Genomic DNA, 26,448 nt, shown 5'->3' with positions numbered 1-26,448 from the left:
GCTGCCTGGTATCTCCACATCCTGACCACCACACTCCCCCCACTGTTTGCTCCCCACTACAGTCCCACTGTGGGGTGCTCTCGTGCACAGCATGTCTCCACCTCCTGTCTTGGACAACTTCCTCTGCTTGAACTAGTCAGGTTGGGAGTCAGATGGAGAAACTGGACCTGAGGAAGGCTGCAGACAGGATCTCCCCCAGCTTCCTGAAGACCAGCGCCATCTTGCTGTTTCCTGTCCAGCAGAACCTGATCAGTCTGATGCTGAGTCAGGAGACAGGTCCAGTTCTCTGGAAAATGTCCTGCTCCGTCCCTGTCCCTGTTACGTCCCTAAGAAGGAGTAACACCTAACGAAGCAAGGTTACAACCTCAGATGAAAGCACAGAGAAAAAAAGTCAGAGTTGGGCACATTTATTCACTGCTCAGAGACCTTCACAGTCACAGATTCCAAACCAGACAGCCATTTGCGTCAGGGAGAGCCAAGGCCAACATAACAAACAAACACCCCTGCCTACAAAACAAAAGGACAACTTACCTACCCACCAAACAAAAAGTACAAACTTACATCTAACCTACTCTATATTAACATAAACAGGAGAAAAGAACCCCATATGATAAAACAAAATGGCAGCTCTCCCCTACAAGGCCTATCTGGAAGAAAGCTCAGGGTTATATTAAACAGAAACACAATACCCACCATATAACCCAAAATGTCAATAAGCTGATGCACAAAACCAACATGGTGTGAATGGCAAGTGGCCAGAAGGCCCAGACGCGCAGATCCTGAGGTCTTTTAAAAACCACTCCCAGACCTGATTGGCTGGAGGAGGCTGCCACACATCAGCATAATAAGGAACACCTGGGAAGGGAGTATAATGCACAAAGAGTATAACACAATGCTGTAACAGTCCCCTATACGTCAACATCATTGAGCCTCAGTGGCTCAGGCGTGGCATGTGATGGAGAGGCTGGACTTGGCCAACCTGAGACTCCAGGTGAAGGAACTGTTGGACCCTCTCCGGTCTACCAGCCTATCTGAGTGCTGCCCCCTGCTGCAGACAGCAGGAAGTGGCAGCAGTGTGAAAGAGACTTTCCTTGGTTTCACTGGTGCTTTTAGCACCTTCCAGACATTTCTCCTGGGTGAGAATCTGCGACAGATGGCTGTTGACCACCTCATCGTCTCCTGCCTGCCTGACAGCCGTTCCTTCTGACACGGTGGCCGGTGACTGAAGGCCTCCTCTGTGGACTGTGCTGTTTCCACCTGATACACCGGTGACTTTTGGTACAACACTGAGTTTCTGATGACTCCGCTGTTGTAGGGTTAATATGACAGGGAGGGGAGGGGGACAGGTGGACAGGTTTGGCCAGTGGAACGGCAGGAATCACCAGCGATGGCGATGGACTTCCAGGGGAAGAGGACTCGTTCACTCCCGCTGAAGATCATGAGGCAGGAGGGGGAGATTGTTGAGACCTATATGTACCTGTGTGCGACCATCGATGACAGACTGGACGGGAAATTCAACACAGGCACGGCGTATAAGTGAAATGAACAGGCTGTTGTAGATTATACCAAAATGTGAGCATGAACAATGATTTAAAAAAAAAAAAAAAAAAAAAAACCATAACTTATGATAAATTCTCTTTTTTTCTTCAAAAAATAAAATATTAATGTTAATCTCACAATAATGGAAGTAAATAATGACAGGAAGGGTCACTCAGCTGCCACAGCCTAAAGCACTACTGCATCAAAACTACTTGGAATAACTCAATTAGCCACCAGTTAGGTATTCTGGGATGAGAATGGTCCAATTAAACGGTGAGGAGAGGCGACTCCTTATGCATGAAATGCAGGACAGACTTTTTTGTTTTAGTGGTTTAAGTAAGTAAATGTTTATACAGCAGATTTCAGGATAAAAATCCCAGTGCTTTATAATCAAACACAAAAAAATTAAAACATAAAAACTGATGAAACTAAATAAAAAAAGATGACGCAGATGTCAGAGACCTGCTAGGAACCTACAGCTGTAAAAGTTCCCTGATATGGCCAGGTGCTTGGTCATGTACGGCTCTACGCGGTAAACCTAGACTTTTAAAATGCACTCTGTGACTGATGGGGGGGTCGGTGCAGCTGGATCAGGAGCGTTCTGGACAACCTGGAGACCCCCCAGACATTTTATACCTCAGCGAGGTAAGGTGGAGTTGCAGTAGTCAGGTCTACAGGAGATGAAGGCGTTAACGGTCATCTTCATGTCAGATGGTGACACAACTGGACTCAGTAAGGTTCTGTAAATGATGAAACGGGAACGAAGAGGGATTTTACGTGACCGTCTAAAGACAATGCAGGGTCCATGATTACACCGGGGTTCTACACTGAAGGCTTAATAAGAGGAAAGCCGGTCAAGAATCTCAACTATCTGGGGAACAAACAGGAACTTCAGTCTTTGCTTCGTTTAGTTGAAGTTAACAGCATCCAAACATCCAAGTAAAAACTGAATCTTAAAAACATGCAGAGGTTTAAAAGAAGCAGAAAACCAGGCAGCTTCCTCTGCTTTGCCCCCCCCCCCCCCAGGTCCTGGTTTCTTTTGGCTTGCTTTAACAACAACTTTAATTAGCTTTTGGTGCCTGTTAACTTTTTGTTTTCGTTCGTACCTGTGAACAAGGTTGTGACAAGTATCCATTATTTACATTTTAATCCTTAAACATCCCGGTTGCTTCGTCATTTTCTTCCCAGCAGCAGAATAAACTTTTCAGCGTGGATGAGAGCGATTCCGTCCCCGTATTTACATCCCACCATGTGTCAACAGCACTAAACAGAATCTGTCCACATCGGCAGCACCTGAACTCCGACCTCAAGCCGTTCCCAGACTGCCCCGCAGTGCCTTCCGCAGCACTCACACACCCCCCCCCCCCTCCAAACACACAGAACTACTTTAAAAACTCATTTATTCACCTGTTTGAGCAAAGTTCACAATTTCTTTTACTCAGTTGCTTGTGACTATGGGTTGAAGGCAGCAGACATCAGGACATGCCCAGAAACTCAACACACACACACACACACACACACACACACACACACACACACACACACACACACACACACACACACAAAGAAGTTCAAACAAGAAAGCTGCGACAAATGTGTAAAAAGTCAAAGGAAAAGAACAACATTCAGACGACTTTACAGGATTTCATTTAATCCCAAGGATTTGTGGGGAAAAGCTGTAGAGGAAGAGCTCATACAAACACTTCACTGTACATCCAGATTTACATTGTGTAGGAACATGATGTATGGTCTCTCCCCGCAGCCCCTCTGCCGTTTCACACAACAAACAGTCCAAGATGAGGTTTGCATCCCAACTCTACTCCGGCGCTCCGCAGCATGTTCCAGGTGGCCCACAGAGTTGACTTAAAATAAACCAATCACAGCGTGTTAAGAACTGTTAAGCTGAACATTGAATATGCTCTCATACTATTTTATCACATTGTGATAAAAGAATTTGGAATGCAGTTGAAATGTGGGCGAACTGAACAGGACAAAAACGAGCTTGTTAAGTTTGGAAAGCAAACTGGTGAGGAAGTAGAGCCGGGACGCAGGCTGGCATAGAAAAGGGAAGATTTGCATTGATATTTTTGCAGGATGTTGCTCAGACGAGGAGATGGTGAGCGCGGCTTTGCAGACCTTGTGGCGAGGCAGCCGGCGCCGTCTGGCCTCATTTTAACATGTCCTTTGATTCTGTAAAACCTTTTCTGATAAAATCAAAAGCATGAAAATAAAATGAAAGTATATATATAACTCTTTCAAGTCCTTTTTATGTATAATTGACATTTTGTTCTCATTCTTCTTCGCTCTCGTTTTCATGCTCCATGTCCTCCTCTCCGTTGGCTTTGGGTGCCGTTCTGCTGTCGGGATCCTCCTCTTCCTCGTCAGATTTTTCCTCATCTGCATTCCCCTCTCCGTCTTCCTCCATCTCCTCCTCCTCCCAATGCTGAGAAAGATGCAAAGCATAAACATGTCAACATCAGAAGTGGAAGGCCGAACTGCGAGCAGTGTCATCCTCAAAGTGTCGCCGACGTCATGCGGATGAGATTTTTTTTATTAAACAAGTCAGTCTAACTTACATCTGAGTCCTCTTCCAGGAGACCTTCATCCCCAGAAGCCTCTTCTTCAGATGACTCTGCAAAGGGAAACAAAAACAAACCCATCAGCTTCTAATGCAAAACTGTTTTCATTCCACCAGTCGGGCACAACTCCTCACACAACAAAAAGGGGGAAAAAAAACCAACCTGTGTTTACATTTTACACTGAGAAGGATGAATTTGCATTTCAATACAGTAGATCCATTTGGTTATGACAACCCAGACTGCACGGTGCAGGAGGGGAGAGATGTCTGGCTGATTTGATGAGCATCTCATCAAACCTCCACTGCTGGTACACCGGCACGTATAGCGAAACGTTTCGCTGCCTTGGTCATAAAAGCAAGCTTACGCGCTGAACAAATAGGAAATGAGAAGTAATTACCATGAAAATAGATTCCGAATAAATGCTTTTACAGTGATATAATGAAACTTGGTTTTGGAGACACGACAGCCCCACCAGACCGCCGGTCATTTTAGGGCCAAAATAATAACAGTCACAGAAAAAATGTCCACAACACAAGAGGGAGGGTGGGGGGGCAACCTGAGAGGCCGTTACCATGTCTACAAAATGTTACGGACAATTCAGAGAGAAATCACTTTGTGTCAAAGGGGGGGGGGGGGGGGGGGGGGGGGATTTCTGAGCATTGCAGGACTGTAGAACAGGCAGAGTTTTATAAAATAAATAAAGTGACAGTATGTTGTCTTTTTGGACTCTACAGGATAAAAGCCCAACGGGGGGGGGGGGGGGGGGGGGGGGACTCGACCGGGACTCGAACCTGGGCCAGCTGCAGCTCCAGCATGTTTCCCAGCTGCTGAGTCCTGCGTTCACAATCCAGCAACTTCCTCTGAGGTCACTGCCATCATTCAGTCAGACCAGCTGTTAAAGTTTACTTTCTTAAATTGAGCAAATTTCCTGAATTTATGAACAGGTGCAGTTTTCTCAAAATAAATCATCATACATCACAAAATGACGTGGAAACCTCCCTGCTCCACGTTCACTAAACCAGCTGACTTGAGAGCCTCTGCAGCCTGTCGGCATGACGCAACGAAGTGACAAATGATCCCGAATCTGCTCATCCCAAACTGCATTTACATCTCTGGCTTCTGGTCAGAGTCTATGCTAACTAACTAACGCAACTTCTGTCAAAAACCCTCCAAACACGTTCCACTCTGCATGTTCTGCATGTGACAGTCACCGAGTCGTCACGCAGTTTTATTCATTAACAGCAGCTAGTTTTCTCATTTCTGTTTGTTTCTCATTTATATTTAACTTTTTAGATTCATAGTTTAGTTACTATGATCTAAAGTTGACTTGTATGTGTATGTATATGTGTTAATACTGGCAAGTGTGTATATGTTTGTACGTATGTATGTGTGTGCATAGAGGTGTGTGTGTATATGTATGTATGTGTATATGTATACATATGTATATATATGTGTATATATATATATATTATGTGTGTATACGTGTGTGTATATGTATGTGTATGTATGCGTGTGAATGTGTGTGTATATGTATGTGTGTGCCTGTATGTGTGTGTATGTATACATCTGTAGGTTGTTTTCTTTCTTTTTGTTTTTGGGTTATTTTTTAGTTTTTTCTCTCCCTTTTCTCTCCCTTTATCTCTTTCACTTTTCTTATGAGGTGTTTTTTCTCCTTTCTCTTTCTGTCTTTTGTCTGTCCTCTCTGGTCCACCAGTACAAACTCTACAATTCAAACAACAATACAAAATAAACATAGAAATAAAATAAAAATTCAGAAAGTCAAGGGGATCATTATATCTATAAAGCTTCCCTTGGCAGAGAAAATTTGCTCAGCAGAACACAGCATCCAGACCATCATTCTGCTTGCCTAAATGCTGGACAAGACAAAAAAAAAACAAAAAAAAAACCCTCCAGACGTGTTTAGGAGAGCAGACTCCCGAGCTGCTAACATCTGGCTTTTGCGCTCAGTTGGGGGTGTTTAAACTGATACTGGCTACGTTTACATGTTGTTTACCATTTTTCAGAATTAAATGAATCCAAATTAAGAGTATTCTCCTGCGTGTTTACATGGAAATAATCCTGAATGGAGGTTTACATGGAAACACATCCTTACCTAATTCTGCTTTAGATTGGAGGGAGGGAGAGACTGGACGGCAGCGTGATGTACTTACGCCTTCCAGAAACACACAAAGTTCGCTTCCTACTTGTCTTTTCAGTCGTAACATGGAAAACTACATGAGTACCAGTTTTGCCGTTATTTTTATCATTATTTTGACGCAGAGGCTCAACATGAACATACTACTTTACTTTATTTAAGCAGCTGAGAAGTTAGACTACTGAACACGGGAGGCAACACACCGTACGGAGAGTGTGTCATCGGGACAGGACAAGGTAACAAGCATGCGCAGAACGATGGGAATGAACTTCGAGCAGAATGAAGGTTCACATGACAGGAAATTAATCAGTTCGGATTTAAACCAGACACTTACTTTGGACTTAAGTTTGATTCCGAACCGACTTTTTCATTCAGAATCAGGTGTTTAGATTTTTCACCAGTTCAAAGCAGATTTAACTTTTATTTGGAATCAAAGAGGAACCAGAGCTCCCATGTAAACGTGACCATTCAGTCCCACTTCTGCTCTGGATCCTTCCAGCATAAATGGAAACACAACAGCTAGGTGTACATGCTACATTCGCTGCAAGCAGAGCAAGAAGTGTCTATCTAAACAGTTCATTCTAGGAAACATAAGCTCAACTTTGCAGATGTACCACATATAAAAAGCATTTGCACAAACTTCTGTTAAGACAGAATGACTCTAAACACAAAACCACATGATGGACATTAAAGATAGGGCAGAAAAAAACCTTTTGAGTCTTTTCTCCATCTTTTACAGTGAAAGGAAATGTGTCCACAGCGAGAACTGAGCGCCGGATGAGCAAAGTGATGAATAGCAGCCACACAAAGTGTTCAAGCTGTTCAAAGTTCAGCTCAGGTCTGATGCTTTTCACTCATTCTCCCGACAAAAGGAAGACAGCGTGCAGACTGGCACCAAATGCAATCTTTTCTGTCCTGATAAATAATAAAAAGGTGAAGATTCTTCTGTAGGAGGTGTATTCAGGATCTAATATTTTCATCTTCAGCTGTTCTTACAAACCGCTTCCTTCCAGAAATTGCTGAGATCTATTTGACCCCACTTTATCCACTAATATTACTGTGCGGATGATGATGAGGTGAAATCATCCATCATTTCCTTTCACTGCGCCAACTGTCACAGTGTGATTCACCACAAGTCAGACGAGCCTCCAGCTTCCTGTCAGATTCCCATGTTGGACCCATAATAAGCCCAGTGCATGGCACCATCCGCACAGCGCTGACACAAAGGAACAAACTTCTGCTTCCTGCTCATCAGCTCCTTTCATTAACTTTTTTGTTCAATGCTGTCTCACATCCTGGACCGCTGACAGGGGTATTGGAACTCAAGGCGCAGGTTAATTATTTCATGAAAGCCAATTTTCTATGTGGTTCAATAAAGCATTTTATACAGTACTGTAATGAGAAATGAGTGAACAGAGCAGGGCCTTGTTGCTTCGCTCAAAGGGGAGGATCTGAACGCTGCCGGTCAGGTTGCCAGGCAACAGGAGTCGTGTTTGCGTGCGGTGCATCGCCAAGAGTGGCTGCATGATGATGGGCAACACCGTCTTCATAAACTTAACCGGTTCAGTGCGCTCCTCGTGACAACTCCCACGTGGCTTCAGATCAGTTGGTGAGATGATAAACGCCCGTCAACATGATGAGAACGTGTTGCAAAGCACCAGATCTAAACTATCTAAACCAAACAAGCAATGAGCAAAGGCTGAAATGAGATTATCACTTTAACCCTGTCAGCTGCCCACTTCCCACAGCTCACTGAGCTGCATCGCTGGTTGTGATGCAGCGCATCAAGACCGACAGCGGACGAAAGTGTGCCGATACGAGGCAGGAAGGTGTCGAGGGAAGAGGACAGATGGGAAACAGAAGGTTATGGTGGAACATGAGACTCTCAGCATAGAGGGACTCTAAAAGAAGAGCACTCACCATCTTCATACACCAGCTTGGCTGTGTGGTCAAGATCAGAGATCGAGTTGCTGCTGTCATTTGTCGCCACCTAGTGGTAACAGAAAGAAAGACATTAAAAACAGGTTTCAGCAGACCATGATCCTCCATGATTCTGCTTTTACTTTCTGTTTAATAAAATCCATCCTTACTGTACACAGCCACAAGAGTAAAACCACTGACAAGTAAAAATAGTCATCTGCATTCATGGAAATGTTACGCTGACAGGTCACGCATCACCCCTTCATTTCCAGATGCAGCAGCTCGACGCAAGACGTGCCCGCCGTACGACAAAAACATGGAGGTTAAATCCATACAAGTCTCAACGGCAAAGAGAGGTAGCCCTCTCCGCCCTAGACATTTCCATGCTGTTACATAAGCCTCAATTTCCTCCCTGGTGGACGTCTGCAGCTCCTTGTGTGTGGGTACAGCTCAGTCATCTGGTACAAAGTGCAGCGACTCCACGTTAAACATGATTGTATAACACCAGTGTTACAGGTTTGATTTTAAGATTTAATAAGTGGCTTTTATCTGCGTAGAGCTCGGATCACCAACTCTGGTCCTGGAGGGCTGGTGTGCTGCAGGTTTTATATGCGTCCCTGCTTTTCCAACAGCTTGTCAAGTTCTGCAGAAGTCTATTAATATTCCATTGATCTGAGTCAAGTGCGTTAGAGCAGAGAAACATGTAAAACCTCCAGGAGAGTGGTACTTAGGGACCAGAGACGGCAGTCTCTCATGTTGAACAACCGCTCCATCGTGATGAGCCTGTTTACAGACATACCTGATTTGAGGGGTTGCGAGATAATTTAAGTGACAATAAAACCTGTTTTCCAGCAGATAATTGTTTCCTTTGATTATTTTCAACACATCTGGATTTCTCCTCCATATGCTGATGTCTGATCCGATTATCTGAATAATCTTCACACTGAAGAAAAACAAAGGCGTGCAGGAGGGAGGAGTATAAATTTCACCTATAATGTACTTTGCAGCTTATTGTCTCCCACATTAGCAGCTAATGCGGAGGCTGTGGGTGCCACTGCGTTCTGCAAAGACCAGATGTTTTATAACAGGAAATAGATACATCAGATCATATCACAACTGCCTGATTGTGTAACTAGAAACCCCTCTCCTGCAGGTTTCTCTGCTTCAATACATCCAACGTAAATGAATGTCATGAGCAGACTTGTCCAGAAGTTGGCAAGCTGTTGGAGGACAGTTTCATTTTATACAGGTGTGTTGTAGCAGGGATGACATTGGCCTAGGTGGTTCGGAGCTGGTGAAAATGTGCTGCTTTGGTTCAGCTGGGATCAACCAATCAGATACTCTGGTTGTTTGAAACTCAGACAAGAAGCTGAGAAACTTTCTCGATACCTGTTATTGGGATTTGTTTCAAACTGCACCTGATTTTACCCGCTCCGTTTTAAATGACAATGATTTAAATGTAATTTATTTGACTGTTCTTATTAATTTCATTAATTGGACAATCCTAACCCAAAGAATGAGAAAACCCAACAGAACAATCCCAGATGTTCAAAGTTAGGCTACAAATGGAAGCGGTCCCTGAGCCAATCGCACAGCTCCGCTGATAAAACAGAGTCATTTAAAGCTACTTTACAGGGCGATGATGCCACCTACCTGTGTCATTAGCAGATGCAGCTTCCCTTGCAGCTTTGCAAGTTTGTGGAACATCTTCACTCTGCTCTCAATCATGTGATAAAGGACTCCCAGCCGGGTAACCAGGTCTGGCAGCTGTTGCATACGCAGATGGATCAGGGGAAGGCAACAGAAAACACACAACACATGTTACATGGAAGCATAAGCTGACAGGAGATCTTCCAGATAAATCACTCAATATTCACTTTTTACAGTTAAGTTCTTGGAGAAATTCTTTGTCAAATGTACGAAAGAGAAGCTAATGTGTGAGATATAAATGCAGCGTGTGGATTTGCATCAGCAGAACTGAACTCACCGATGCCAGGTATGACGTGTGGTGCATTAGAATGGCTTTGAGCCACCGTACCATCAGAATTGCCCTGTTGAAGGAACAAAAACACACTGTCAAACAAGCTGACCTGGTTTTTCTAAAGCAGCTGCACAAACACTTCACTTGGGTGAATTAAATTCTAAAATTCAGAATGACAGGCTCTTACTTACGTGTAAGGATGCCCTTGCAGTCTGTTTGTTATCTGCAGAGGAGATAAATGATTAAAACCTACAGCATTACAAGTCCTGACAGTGGCCTCTAACATCTTTACTGGTTAGTATTTCTTTAAAGAAACAAAATATAATTTTAAAAAAGTGTTTTTTTTCTCACCTCTTCCAGCAGTGGAATAATGGCGGCGAGAGGTAACCGAGCAATCGTCTTTTTTATTACAGCCTCTTTACGATTCTGGAAAATTTTCTGTGTGAGAGAAAAGTTGTGTTAAAGCTCAGAGGTGATGAAGGAGGACACAGATGAGGATGACCGTTTCTTGCATTTCACAGGCAAACAAGCAGAACATCCACAGATTTTATTGAGAACTTACATTTAATAAAGTGTTGTCGTTGCTTTCCAGGCCCTGCACCAGCAACACCGCAACATTATCCGTCTGTAACGAGGCCGTTACTTTCTGCGCTCCCTTCTCGCTGGACGCCACCGACAGATCTATTTCACCCAGTCGCTCGGCTAGCGAGATCTGTGGAAAAGTCAGGTTTGGTTACTTCAGCAGGACTAACTAAACCCATCAACTTAAAGCCATTAGTTCAGGTTTAATCTGAAAATCATGTCAGGATTGAACTGAACTGAGTGAGTCGTATGTAAACGTAACACCCAGAGTAAAAACATCACATGGTTGCAGCTGAAAGTGACAACGGGAGAAATTGTCTCTACCTCTTTGGTGTCCGAGTCTTTTTTCCTCTTCTCCGACCCCTGTGGTGGTCCCTTCACTGGGGCTTGATGACCAGGAAGCCCTGGAACCAACACTCTGCTCTTCGCATTGACAAGTGGAGTTTTCACCTAGAAGCAGCCGAGAGAAAAGTTTCACATCATCCAGTCGTGCACATGGATAAGCACTGTGATCGCATCCGGTTTTGTTTTCTTGAATGAAATAAAAATGAAGCCTTGTTACCTTGGTAACGGTGGTTTCCATTGTGAGGGACAAGTTGGTATGAACATCTCGGGTCAAGCATATGTGTCTCTCTGCTGTGTTGATCTCCTGTGAGAGCAGATGAAAGCAGAGCAGCGGGTAAAAAAAAAAAAAACCGTTTATTTTACATATCCGTTCCCATAATCACCAAGGAAACGACTGTCAGAACAAAACCTCATCGAAAAGCCAACAGGTGTATGACAAGAAAGACCAAACTGTTTGGTGCAATTCACAGGAAAACATAGAAATCTTCTGTTTTAAAACAATCATTTCCTCTTGATGCCATCTTTAAAACGAGTGTCATTAAAATCCACAAACCCTGCCGCGTGCACAACCTGCCATGTCGCGGACGAAGTTGCTCGGTAAATATGAAATAAGCATCAAGACACAAAGAATAATCGTGATTACATAATTGATCAAAGTAATGATTATTATTTTGGTCATAATCGTGCAACCCTAGTTTCCATTACCACCTGGAACTGCATAAAATCTAAATATCGTAATAAAAAGATGCAAATGGAAAAACATTTTGGGGGGGGAAAAAAAGTCTTAAATATTGCCAAAAAGTTTTGACGCTCTCATCCAGACGTTTCGTAATGGAAGTGTAATGGAAGCACTTTTTTTGCATTTACATGTCCCCGGACGTGACAGACGGTCATGCCCAGTTCATCACCAGTAAAGATGGCGCAGGGTGGAACAAACAGCAAATTTGAGTTTAAGTAGAGAACGGGGAAGAAAAGCTTCAGAAAGTTGCAGCAAATTCTCTGCAGCAAGTAGAAAACCCCCAAATAACGCTACATGGCTACCTTTCATAAGCTGCAATTCTCTTGGAATCTCATCAACTGGACGAGATTTTATGAGATCTGCAGCTTCTGCGCTGAACAGGGGTCAATAGAAACACACAAATCACAATTGTTGTTTGTCGAAACTAAGAAATATCACTTTTAGTTTAATAACATGTCATGGAAATGCAGCTACCGATACCCTGTGTACTCACCACTCTCTCCATCACAGGCTGTAGGTGGTTACCGTAAGCCAGCAGAACCGACTGAGGATCGGGTCCCAGTGCAGCTGCCAGCAGTGGGATCGGCATCGGGGACTCCTTCGTATCGGACATCTGCACCGTACACGAGGGTGATAAGGGCTTCTTACACGGCCTGCATGGACACACATTCACTCATTTTACTGATAACGTTCTTCAGCAAAAGGTTCTACTTAACATGCTGAATTACAGCCACATGTACCTTAAAAGCAGCACAGACACGAGATTATTATGGAGAACAGTTTAAAGCAGAGCACACCTATAACTAAAGCCAGAGGTCATTTTCACAACCATATCCAGCAAGTTAACATCACAGAGGGCAGTTCTTCTTCTGAGAACATTCTGATATGAAGTAAATCCTTTCCACACCACATGTGAGGTTTTAACTGTTTGAAGGTTTGGGGAAATATTTGCTTGTTTTTAGGAGAAGCATCACTGCAGGGTTTGTTGCACTTTGTGTCTTCATCCAGTTTTATGTTTAAATGTTGGCTTTGTCAAATCGTGCAGCAGCACTGGCGGCTCCTGTGTCACATACCAACCACTAACCCCTCACGTTTCTTTTTCATGCTTACAGCAGTTCCACTAGTTTCTCCTGCTTCCTCCTCCTCTTCCTGATGTGCTTCAGCAGAAGACTGATTTGCACACAGTCCTGTGCTTGCTTCAGGCTTTTTACTGGTAAGCCACCACATTAAATCATGAGAAGCTCCACTGCTTCCCAGCATAAACTGGGGCGATGCAGCAAGTTTGTGCAAATGTTTATGTGACAAAAATGTTTTTTAAAAAAAACCCCAAAAAAAACCAAAAACAGCACAAGGAAACATCAGTCAAACTAAAATGATACCAAAGCCAACTAACAAACGAGGTATTCTTGCATTTAATTTGCTCCAAATAGCTGAAAATAATCACATATATGAAAAGCAGGTCTAAGTAACCTGATACTTTTTATTATGGAATCAGACTGGGGTTATTTAGCTGTCATGATCCACAGGTTAGCTCATGATAAGTGAGCAGTGTAATATTAGAAAATGCTAAAAATGGTCCATATTTGTAAAACTGCACCATAAGGTACATTTCAAATGAACCATGTCTATTTATCTGCCAATCCTGCTTCGACCAATCAACATGAACCCCCAGAAACCCACCACAGTGCGCTTTGAAACGTCTCAGCTGGTAATCTTGGTGAAGCGTTTCACCTCCAGTTGGATTTTATACCAAATCAAGAACAGTCAAGATGTCAATTTCTGCACTAAAGTTGTTTTTTGTACCGTTAGTTTCCATTTGAAAGCTCCATATTTCAAGTACATGCTGAAATACGTACCCATTTAAAAAGTGCTCAAACAGATGCAGCTGTCCATCCTTGCACACCACTGCCAGTCTCACCGCCTGTAAAAACAATGGATGCAATGAATCGTTCAGCACAATCACTGATTTATTACCAACCTTTTTAGCAATTGAACACAAAGTTCAGTAAAATTAGCGTGAAATGTAAAGAATACACTTAGACACTTCTTACCTCTTCCTTGCTGTTCGATGCGACGAGGTCGATGTGTTGTGGTTCATCCGACAGTGTGAAAGAAACCACCGAATTCTTGTCCTTCCCATCTTCTCGAACTTGCCTGCAGATAAAACTTAGCATTAGTTACAGAAACACGGCCACCAGAAGCAATGCTGACAATTCATACCAGAACAACACAGTCTCCAACATTAGCAGGATGGTTATAAATGAGAAAAAATCAATACATTATCTTAGACTTTTGACATTTTAGTCAAAACATTCACATTTTGACATTTTAGTTGTCTACAAATACAGTATAAACCCATTTTTAAACAAGCAGCAGGAGGAAAAAACCCCACAGCTGAATATTAAAAGTTTGGGGTGCAGCTAGCAAGTCGAACCATCGCAGTTCCAGTAAAATCATGAATCATTAATTTGACAGTGTTCACATCCAAACACATGAATATTTTAGGCAACAAAGCTTTGGAATATGTCATTTTTTGGAAGCTCCAGAGAAGATTTTGCATAATGTTCTCCATATGTACTGTGAGATGTTCGGATCTATCGTCAGGTCACGAGTTATTTCAAACCTCTAGACTTCTTACCATTCAGATAAAGTTAGAGTGTTAAACGTCTCCAGCACACTTGTGAGGCTACGATGAGTTAAACCTTGTTACGAAGGTTGTGTAAAATCTTCTCTTCAAAGTTTACTTAAATAAAACATCCTCCTCCCACAGCAGGATGCTTCTTTGTTGCAGGAAACATCTCACATTTACGCATTACTGTTGTCAAGAGGTGTTTGAGAAAAATGGAAGCTGTTGCCTGCTGGACTCACTGGAAAAACAGGAGTCACCCAAACCATTCCCTGATGCATGTGGTCTTCCAGGCTTCCAGATGGTAATAAGTTGCAAGTCTGAAACGCTTTCCCCATAGACTGTATGTAAAAGATGAACGGAGCCTCCGGCAGTGAAAAGTGAAGCCGATGCTGAAGTGCATTAAAATGCAGTTTCCCCTTCATCCACTAGGGGCTGCAAAACAGAGCAAATCCCCATCGACTCCCATGTTAAAAAGACCAATTTCACAGCAGCAATAAACATGTTTACAGCAGCAATAAACATGTTTACAGCAGCAATAAACATGTTTACAGCAGAAATAAACATGTTTACAGCAGAAATAAACATGTTTACAGCAGAAATAAACTTGTTTACAGCAGCAATAAACATGTTTACAGCAGCAATAAACATGTTTACAGCAGCAATAAACATGTTTACAGCAGCAATAAACATGTTTACAGCAGCAATAAACATGTTTACAGCAGCAATAAACATGTTTACAGCAGCAATAAACATGTTTACAGCAGCAATAAACATGTTTACAGCAGCAATAAACATGTTTACAGCAGCAATAAACATGTTTACAGCAGAAATAAACATGTTTACAGCAGAAATAAACATGTTTACAGCAGGAATAAACATGTTTACAGCAGCAATAAACATGTTTACAGCAGCAATAAACATGTTTACAGCAGCAATAAACATGTTTACAGCAGAAATAAACATGTTTACAGCAGAAATAAACATGTTTACAGCAGAAATAAACATGTTTACAGCAGCAATAAACATGTTTACAGCAGCAATAAACATGTTTACAGCAGCAATAAACATGTTTACAGCAGCAATAAACATGTTTACAGCAGCAATAAACATGTTTACAGCAGAAATAAACATGTTTACAGCAGAAATAAACATGTTTACAGCAGAAATAAACATGTTTACAGCAGCAATAAACATGTTTACAGCAGGAATAAACATGTTTACAGCAGGAATAAACAGGTTTACAGCAGGAATAAACAGGTTTACAGGCTGGTTCAAATAAACATCTTAGATTTAATAGGTCAGGTTTACCTTCATGACAACTGTGGGGGGAGTGAATTTTTTTCTAACTCCCCGTTTAAAAGTAATTTAATCTCGAAGTTCAGCATATTTAGGGGCGTGGCCTTTTGACTGACAGGTACCAATCTCCCGCTTCAAGACAGAACGCAGAACAACCGTGGTTTTTAGCCGGTTAACAACGTGACTTAGCTTTAGCCCGCTTACCTCCGTTAGCTGGTTAGCTCCTGTTATGTCCGGTTTTGCTCGGTTAGCTCTTAGCTACAGGCAGCTCGGAGTTCGCTAGATGTCAATCATCCACCATGACGCTCACAGCCCTCCTCTCAGCTCCACCTCTTTGCCCATATTTGTATTTTCAGGGCGAGACGACACGCATGCCGCTGCCAAGATGGCGATGGTAGGAACCGCCCACCGAGCTTCAATTCAGCTCATCAGAAACCTATGGGTGACGCCACGGAGGCTCCGCCCATCTCTTTATATACAGTCTATGGTTTTCCCCAACATGGATACTCCCTGATTAAAGCCAAGTAGTCTGTACTACAAGCTGATACTACAAGATAACGTGAACATGTTGACATCATGATAATGTGGTCAGACAATACTGCGGGTTAACAGCATCCATTAGATCAACTCTGGCCACTCACCACACACTCAGCAGTCGGTCATGTGCTGCGCCTGAGAGGAAATAAAGGCCATTGCTGTCAGGAGGTCGTGTGGTGGCAAAGCGCAGGGTCGTCACAGCCGTGGAGTGCCCTGTGAATTTCTGCATGGAAACAAATTTAGATATGACCAATCAGAAGTGACCTTTCATGTTTCTATTAGCTATGTAAAAGATACATTTATTTCAATCATCAGAACCTTCACACATCCATGTGTCTTTCATGTTGTCAGGCTTATAAGGCAATACATCCAGTATTAGTTGCAGAGTTCACCTCTAAACCCTACTAAACATGCTCCCACAAGTTCAAGCTATACACCTCATTTTTCTGAGTCCATATGCTCACTGAAAAGGACCAAATTACACAGAAAGAGGGCTCCGCATCCATCTTCAGCGTAGAGTATATAAGGCCATAAAACCATGTCTTGAAATAAAACTAATAACTCAAAACAACAAAAGCAAATATGAATAAACACTCACCCTGTACACCTCCTTCGTGTCCAAGTCCCACATCTTGATTGTCTGGCCAGCTGACAGCAGCAGTTTCCCATCAGGACTCAAACACAAACTGGTCACAGCTGCACGGTCCGCCTTCCACTTACTGTTCCAACAACACAGACCCAAAGAGCACACTTTAACCACCAGCAATCCATTCGGTGGAAGTCCAGGAAGCGTTTTAAGAGGCCGTTTCCTCTCTTGTTGCCATCTTCTGAAAACCTGCTTTGTGTTTTCTGTCAAAGTATCTCGTTTCTCTTCAGTCCAAATGGCACACCTCAAACTCAAAAGCAACAGTTTTATGTTAACTTAACAAAACACTGACCACTCTCCAAACCACTTAGGACCAGAGGTGGGCTTTACTGAACTTAAAATGGCGGGTGAGTCATTGTAACATTAGCGTCCAGCTCTCCATCTGCTGCGGAACAATGCAGACTGTGTTATAAACGTCATTTTAAGGTAAGCAGAGAGCATAATGTATAAAGACATTAGAGTGACAGCTTCTACTTTTCAGCTGCTGCTAAAAGTTGCTTTAAGTGCATGAAAAGGCGACGTTGACCAGCAGCCGTCACGGCATCAGTCGTTCTCTTACACTTTGAAAACGGCTTTTAATCAGAACATTTCCACAATATAAAACAGTCGCTTTCTACGATATGCAAAATAAACATAATGTCCACACTATCTGGACTGGATTTCTGCCGGTTTAAAAAAAGAAACGGTGTGTTTTAGGCAGAACAGAATTAACTTTGTGAATCAGGTCCAAGCTACAGAGATTAAAATGGTTCTGGTCCAAGAGTCAGTCAACATGACGGAGCGGTGTCTTTCCACCAGACATGAAAATAATTCCTCAACAGAAACTCTTGTGCATTTGCAGCGTTGCTGTGATTACTTTGTGTCTCTGGGTTTGTTTGCAGTCAGGATCACAGCGACGTTTTCTAAATTACAACCTTCCATTGTCCAATACGCCACCTCCAAGTAACACCGATGTGGGTGGAAATAAGTCAGATCACACTGTGCTGCAAGTTTTTTTTTGTCAGATGTTTGCTTAGATCAATGATGCAATGGACGAGATTTAGAATTCAGTGTTCAATTAGATGATAAAAATTGAGGATCAAAATCCATTTTTATTTCTGAGCACAATCAGCGATTGGCATAAAAACCAGTTCTTTGATTACAGGATCCATAGACTGACGTAATAAAGAGTTCTTATTAAATGTATCATCACGGATTTGTTCCCCTGCTGACATGAGATCAGCTTCGTTTCCATCACAGCAGTTCTGTTTCTGCTAAACGAGCCTGAAACTTGCATCCCTGCTCCACTACTGACGATTTTCTAATGAAACAAACTGTGAAACAAGCAGCCGGCTGATTGATCAAGTTAATTGGCTGAGAAATCAATGACACTTTCAATGAGCCGTTTCATTTATAAATCTTTTTTTTATTTTTTTTTATTAAAAGATTAAATTTGGCATACAAATGTTTTGATGAGCTGATTTTTTTTCCTGATGTTTTTGTTGCTTCCTGTCTCATGATGCTGCGGCTCCATCTGGGCATCGTCTCCTCTGCTGTGTAAAACATCACTACAATGGTTGCAAACAGCCGTGGCTCGTTGTTGTTTTCAGCTCTTCAGCGATCAGCGTGCACAGTGCGACCACCCACACCATTAGTGTCCAGCAGGTTTAAGCCACCAACCAATCACAGAGATGTCCAGTTTGTTGACTTAATTATAAGCTTTGCAGAGTGGATGCCTTTTAAATCATCAGCAGTGAGTTCAGGGTGAAGTTAACGGCCACAATAACAAAATGATGTCATTTTGTTCTCACGGATGTTGTTGGGGACACCTTGCGGCTTGTTCTCGATGCATCAGCCAGCAAAACCTTCTTCTCGAGGGGCTCTGAGCAGTAGCATGTGATTGGTTGGACATTTGAGGTGGGCGTGCCCACATTTATATTTTTGCTAATGCAAACATATTTTTTTATACCTGGTTACAATACAGCATTTTATACCACATAACCCAGCCTGACAGTCCAATCAGGAGTGCTCCAGTAGGTCTGGCTGCCGTTTATTGGGAGAATGGACATTGAATCTTTTATATTTCTGTATCATGCATTACATTAAAAAAATACTTTCAAACATATTACAGTAAAATAAATGCTTTCAACGAGTGTATTTAGTAATAATTGATGTGCTGAAGAACTGAAGGGATTTTGTATAGAGAAGAAAACGCTCTGCTCTAAACCTTTTCTCAGAATTTTTATGCTGTTAAATCATTTTTACGTGGGCAAAAAAAAAAAAAAGGTTGGATACTGAAGACGTAATTTTGGAGGGCAACGTTGAGTTAACACACTTTTATTATTTATGGCGAACCAGATGATAATCATCAGATTGGATCATTTATTTCTTCTCTGGCCAACCACACAGCTTTCTGTTTCTCTTTAAGTAATGAACCTTTTACGACAGGTAACATCGACTGCAGGAGAGGACTGAAGAAAAACTCGCTGCTGCCAAACTAGTTTCAGTCAAACCAAAGTTGTTAAAATATTGTCAAAGTGCCTCACAGAAAACACCAAAGATCACAGCCAACACTTGAGCTTGGATTGAAAGTCCATTAAATCACTTCCCACAAGCTGGTGTCTGATATTTCACAGGACCAGCAGAGAGGAGAAAACTACAACTGAGAGTGAAAAACAGGCAAAGTTAATTTGTTTCTGCTACAGATTATTTTAGGAGTACAAGATCTCTGCGCAGTGAACAGAAAACAAACTCCAGATTTGAAGTTCCTCTTTACTCCATCCAGTTCTACCCTGCAGTCTGCAGCTCCTTCTGAAGACAACAATCACTGAAATGATAAAACTAAGTTTGTTTGTTTCAATCAGAATCTACTGCTAAAAAAAAAACAAATAAACTGACCTCCGCGTCTTGCCAGTCTGCAGGTCCCACTCCACAATGTTTGTGTCATCTGAGCCACTGTATAATAAACTGTCTTGAGGATGCCAGTCGACACAGTTCACTCCTCCACTGTGGCCTCCGTCCTGGTAGAAAAAAAATCAGGAGAAGTTAAACAGTTTTATTATTTAAAAAGTGAAACAATAATAATACACCAGTTTCTTTATGCTGATATGAAAATGTGCTGAATGGGTTGAAGCTTTAGTGACAGCTCTATGGGATCAATATCACAGCAAGGATGCGAATTAAACCAGGTTCCTTTCTTACTGCACGACAGTAAAACAAAAACCGGGTTTTGGTAATGATAACTGGTCTAAATGGATCCATCCTCTATTGCAGCTCTGTATAAATTCCACTACAGATATCCGAACAACAACATTAGGGCTGTGATAATATGCTTTCGTCCCAATTTTATTCAGATTTTTTGGGTGCCAATTTGATTTAAATTGAGATTCTCATGATTCTTTGATATTGCTGCTTTTTGTAGACTAAAACCAAAACAAAAAGAAAATGTAAAAAAACTTTTGCTTGTCATTTTTCTTGTTTTCAAATTAGGAAAAAAACAACCCACTAACCAGATATAATTTTTCTACTATAATGCCTTAGAAGACAAGCAAAAAGATCAATAAAACCAATTAAAATTATTTAAGAAAAAAAAAAAACTAGAATGGATTATTTTTATTCATTGGGATTTTTTTTAAACAAAATAAATCCTTTTTAAAATTGTGTTGCAAAAAATCCAGATATTCGATTTTTCTGATTCAATTTCCCACCCCTAAATGTCAGAATGTGTTAGTTAAATACATGAACATTTACTAATGTCAATTTATTTAATCAATGATAATGACAAAAACTAAATATGATGCAAATGTGAAACATTTTCAGACAATTCTAACATTTAAAACATAAAAATGGTCATCTGAGCAGTTTAGTAGGTCTCATTGTTGCAGACGTTTGAGATTCTTGATGTTCATGTTTTGCTGCACAGCATCATAACTTTAATCTCCCCTAGAAACGCTGGCTGATATCTGTGCCGGAGTTTAAGCTCTTTTTCTGTACTTATTAAGTAATCTTTTAAACGTAAGCTTAAATATTGTTTTCTAAGAAGGATTATGACAGAGTTCCTTGTTTGTAAGTGTTTTAGTGGATCCTGTTTTTACTGTTTACACACAGGAGTTTAGCCACACTGCACTGAGGATGATAAATAGCTACATCTTCTTTTATCTGGCTGACATGTTTATACAGATGCCAGATAAAGTGATCAGGTCAGCTATGCATTTACATGATGGAAGGATTTCATACGATCATAACACTTTGAACAAAATTCAGACTGGTTAGGTAACAAAACAACCAAAAAAGATTTAACAAAATATCTGCTTAATCAACTGTTTGGAGTCTTTTGACCGTCAGTTTACAACTAAAACAATACAGTTAAGCTATTTTGATGATCCCACTTTCCAGGTCTTTCCCAAAACTCATCATGCCATCAAACCTCCTGATGATTCAAGCATGAACAGAAACTACATCAGAGAATCTGCATGCTTATTTTTTCCAGTCCACAGATGGTGGAAAGGTTTTCACAACCACTCTGGATCAGATCGAAAATTCATTCCAAATCGAGGCCAACTGGATAAATGGGCGTTTTATGCTGATTGATTATTTATCCATCCAAATTCTGCTGCTTATTGGGTTGTGAGGGAAGCAGCCGAAGCAGGGAAGCCCAGACTTCCCTCTCCCCAGCCACATTTGCCAGCTTTTCATGGAGACCCCGAGGCGTTCCCAGGCCAGCCGAAGGTTATGATCCCTTCAGCGGGTCTTCTTCGATTCCCCTCCCGCAAACATTCAATCAGATCTAAAGTGCTGCCACTCGACCTCCTTTGCCACCTCGTGCACAATATTCTAGATCTGCAACTAGCTGTGAATGAACTGCTAAGACATAGCTGGCATACAGCTATTTATACACACACTTGTGTCAGATGTAGTGAATGAATTATAACAGATAAAACACCTTAATCATTCCGACAGACCAAGGCTCCTCGCAATTTTCTCCTATTTTGAGACTGTCATTATCACTTCTGTCATGACGCCAACTTAGATTATTCATCCTTTCAGTTTACTTCTAGATGGCATTAGTTTCAGTGGGAAAGACTGTTTGGAAATTGTACAGCGATACACACCAACACCAAACAGAAGATAGAGAAATGCAGTGATTTGGTGTCTCGGTTGTGTATAAATGCCTCTAAACGTCTTTGAGCTACAGTGAGACGTTGTATTTAATGCCCGCTGTTTTAGACTAAATTGTAAACTCTGGGAGCAAAAGTTCTTTCAGGACAAACAACAACCTGATGCTGTTTTAATCAATTCTGCAGTTTTATTTGGATCCATTTCAGAATGTTGGTCAAAACAGAAACTAACTCGTCAGAAATAGTAAATGTCTCAAATTTAATCAGATTAGGTCAAAGAGTAAGTCTACCTATTTTATTTTAAAGACTGTGGCATGATTCTGACCATAAAACATACTAAAATGGTTTCTACAAGAGAAAAAGAGGTTGAGCAATGTCTGACCTTTAAATTTAAAAAAAAATTTTTTTTTTGTTGCACTCGACTTAACTCTTCTACCAAACTTGACCTGTTGCTGCAAAAATCATCAGCTTTGATGCAGGAAAGCATGAAGGTTTTAATCTAACTAAAAAATTTTTTTTTAAAAACTAGCAAGACAAAGAATAAATTAAACTAAGATTGAGATGTATTTTTATTCTACATGAAAAGAGTACATACCCAAACACTGTAAGTGCAACTGGAGAGGCAAACTCACCAGAGTACAGTGTAGATCTCCTTTAGCTGTGCTGTAAATGAGCACAGTACCCGCTGCTGTGCCCATCGCCAACAGGTCTGCCTTCTCCTCCACCTGAACTGCCTCTGATTTCCTCTTCTTCCTCTGAGGTCCCTCCTGCAAAACAAAATGTTTTACTCTTTAAGAACATTGTCCAGTGACAGTAGATTCTGTCCCAGCAGTCATGTGTTAAACTTGTATCATTCTAGTCAGTAGGGCTGTGACGATTCGATTCTGATTTGTTGGGTGCCGATTCGATTTAAATCACGATTCTCACAATTCTTTGAGATTGCAGATTTCTGTAGATTAAAAACAAAAGAAATGTATAAAACTTTTTTTATTGCTCGTCATTTTTCTTGATTTCAATGAGGGAAAAAACAACAATAAATGAAACAGATCCTCTCCACAACACAGTGAAGAAACAACAAAGTGTGTTCAGTGAGAGGCTTCTTCAGGTCCGATGTAAGACAAAGATACAGAAGATCATTCCTGCCAGCAGCCATCAGCCTCCTCAAGTTAATTATATACTACAATATTGAATTTCCCTTTGGGGATTAATAAAGTATCTTTCATTTAATAAGCCAGACCATCATTCTGCTGCTATAATGCCCAAGGAGACAAGTAAAAAGGTCAATAAAAACAATAAAAAATGACAAAAAATTTTAATAATGGATTATTCTTATTTGAAAAAAGAAATCTTTTAAAACAAAAAGTTAGTCAGCAAGTAGGCTAGTTTGCACAAATGAAAGCAATCCTAAAGAAATTTGTATAGTGTAATTTTACACACACAAAAACCAAAACATATATGTGAATAATGTTACACCGATTTGCTGATTATTTTAGCAAAGTTTCACATATATAAAATGAAATACTTCAAAAAAAAATTCCCTCTTTTTCTTTCTTCAAAAAATTTGATCTATGTACTTTATTTTCATGTGATCCAAAAGTTGAACCTAAAACATACTAAAACCTTTTATCTGTGCAAACTTTACAACTACATCACTGATTGATTCTCATTGTATTATATTGTCTAATTTCTTCGTTATTGTACTTTTTTAATGATCATGATTACACTTTGTAAAAACTAACCCATGTAATAACATTTTGAAAACGTAATTTAAAAAAAAAAAGTTACATGAGGACCTCCTACTTTATCATGGGGCACGCGCTTCTGAAGTCTGAGCTTAAATAAACTTCTTTCCATTATAACTGCTTCTAAATAATTGCTTCTTTAATAATTGGCCCCGTTAATATCGTTCTTTTTGGATAATCAGTTTTATAGTAGCTGTAAAACGCAGAATGATTAAACTGGTCGTGATTTCTTTTGCACCATGTGGGACCAACATGTGCAGCTATTCACATTAGCAGCTACATGCTAATGCTACCAACACGTCTGTCACGCACAGACTTACTCTAACAACAGGAAGCGGCGTATTTCAGCTTTATGACCACTTTTCTCTGTGATTATGGCTTTTCATAAATCTACATGTGTGCGCTTGGACGTATCTTCCCGAGGCCCTGCTAGCCGCGGCAGCTAACCCCGCAGCGACTTCCAGCGGTCTCCCCTACCTTGGCAGTCCGGCATGGTCCCCACGCGATGCACGTACAAGTGGCACTCAGATGAGCTGAAGGCACATATTCTTGCTGAAGCGTTTTGCTGTCTGTGTTCCAGATCCGAAGCCTGCCATCCTGGGCGCACACAGATAAGTACTGTCGTGATTTGGGTGAAAAAACGCAGGGTAGCTGCACCGAAAAGCTGCCTCCGTCGGCCGCCATTTCTGTAGCGATGCTTGCGTGTGCATGCGCCGTAGTTGCTCAAACACGTGCGGCCATCTGAGAACATGCGCAGTAGCACGTCAACGACGACGCTCGCCCATTGGCTGCTGCCCGGAAACGAGCGGAGTGGATAGATGTTGCTTTCATGGACATCATATATATATATATGATGTATATATGAATACAACTTTGTCTTGTGATGGAAAATAAAACAATGCAATTTCTAATTAACAATATTATAATTTTTGCCAAATTTTACATACATAAATGCCAGTTCACAAAATCCCCCCCAACATGGAATGCCTTGGAACATGAACTCAATCTATTTTACAAAAGCTTAAAATTGATTAAAAGTGCCTAAGCTACCAAACTTTAATCTCTTATTGATAAGTATGATCTAAATTAAGTCCCTACCCCTTACAAATGATCATTTTATTATTTATCTTCCTTTTTACTTTTTTTTATCATTCACACATAAAACTTTTTTTTGTCCCTTTTTTTTTTTTTTTTTTTTTTTTTAAACAAGACATTAACTTGTTATCTAGATTCTTTCTAAGATATGTTCACTTAGAATTTCTTTTTGTAAAAAGGTTCAATTGTGAATGGAAATGTTTGTTTCAATTACTTTCTGGGTTCCGAAGAAAATAGCTTCAAAGATACTTAAAGAGGTGTGATTTACAGATTTGATTTGATAGAAAAAAATTATTGAATGTGAATTAGTTATTTACTTTGTATTCTTTATATGTATATATGTATTGTCACGATAAAATCTATTTAAAAAAAATGTATGTATGTTGTCTATGTGTTGCTTTCAAGGTCTTTTTGTATTTCTTGTAAATATTATTTATCTCAGCCAATAGTGCATACAGTCAGGGGGTCCACCAGGAATTTTGGGCCCTATTAAAGACAATGGCATAGACCCTGACACTTGATTGCGAGTTTTAGATTTTTGTTTTCGCTTCAATTGCTTCAAGCTGTTTAAAAAAAAAAAAAAAAAAAAAAAAAGCTTTTCATGGGAATAATAAAGATCTAGGGCTGTGTTTAACCTATTATGGGGCAAGTGACTATTTTTGATCACTTTGTTTCCTTTCATATTCAGCGTGAAACTTTTTTTTCTTCTTTTTTTTTTGTTAATGTAACAACAAAATAGAGTACTTGGTTCATACTAGAAGGACAATTTTAGGTTAAAATGTCTAATTTGAAGGCATTTTATTACGTGCCCTATAAAGGGTAAATAACATTACATCTAACTAGGTAATTTTAACATAAATAGTTTATCAGTTTATATTACTTCTAAATTTTATTACAACCTTTGAAAAAAGTATTTATTTTTTTTAATGAAGGTTTAATTTTTTTTTTTTTTTAGATAGTTTGTACATCTTTTTGGGCCCCTGTCAAGTCATGGGGCCCATTTGGTGCCTCTGCATACAGTTGTGCTCATATGTATCCATCCCCTTTCATTAAAGAAAAGGCTGAATTTACAACAGTCACTCAAATCACTGGAGACTTAAAAAAAACAGGAACAATAACTATAAATTTGCAAAAATATAATTTAGTAATACAAGACACAGTTTTTTCATTTAATTGAGTTGAAGAAAGAAAAAAAAGAACAAACATACAAATTGGTCCTGGACAAACTTTTCTGTTGAACAGTGGGACAAAATACCTGTCAACAGGTGCAGAAGTCTGACTGAGAGGAACAGAAAAGACCTGACTGGAGCGGAAACATTAAAGGATTGTTCAACTAAATATTACTTTATGACTGATGTAATATGTAATACATTATCTTATTTGTTTGCTTTTTAAAAAATATTTCTATTGAACCAGAATTAGAAAATGTAGTGATTTTCATAAAATTTTTATTTATTAGTACTTTTGTCAATTTCATCTTATTTTACAGGCAGCTGTTTATTTCCTTCTTTAATGAAAGGGTATGAATAAATATGAGCACAGCTGTATATTTAAAGACAAATTATGT

General features: G+C 40.5%; 1 protein-coding gene across 1 annotated transcript; it reads right to left on the bottom strand.

Annotated features, from left to right (window-relative positions):
- Positions 1-3,088: 3,088 nt before the first annotated feature.
- On the bottom strand, positions 3,089-24,470 carry wdr43 (WD repeat domain 43; the record flags this gene model as incomplete). The annotated part of the gene is made up of 18 exons (XM_079261818.1): positions 3,089-3,982; positions 4,116-4,171; positions 8,194-8,263; positions 9,847-9,960; positions 10,181-10,244; positions 10,366-10,397; positions 10,526-10,612; positions 10,737-10,886; positions 11,081-11,206; positions 11,319-11,405; positions 12,334-12,493; positions 13,697-13,761; positions 13,892-13,994; positions 16,407-16,525; positions 16,901-17,021; positions 19,826-19,947; positions 22,677-22,811; positions 24,264-24,470. 18 exons carry the CDS (start codon positions 24,468-24,470, stop codon positions 3,830-3,832), a joined length of 1,971 nt encoding a protein of 656 aa, XP_079117944.1. The 3' UTR covers positions 3,089-3,829.
- Between the last annotated feature and the right edge of the window lie 1,978 nt (positions 24,471-26,448).

This window comes from Telmatherina bonti (genome assembly GCF_933228915.1).
Source record: "Telmatherina bonti genome assembly, chromosome: 22".
Taxonomy (NCBI): domain Eukaryota; kingdom Metazoa; phylum Chordata; class Actinopteri; order Atheriniformes; family Telmatherinidae; genus Telmatherina; species Telmatherina bonti.
Note: the sequence above shows the minus strand (reverse complement) of the source record. Positions and strands in the feature narration are given on the sequence as shown.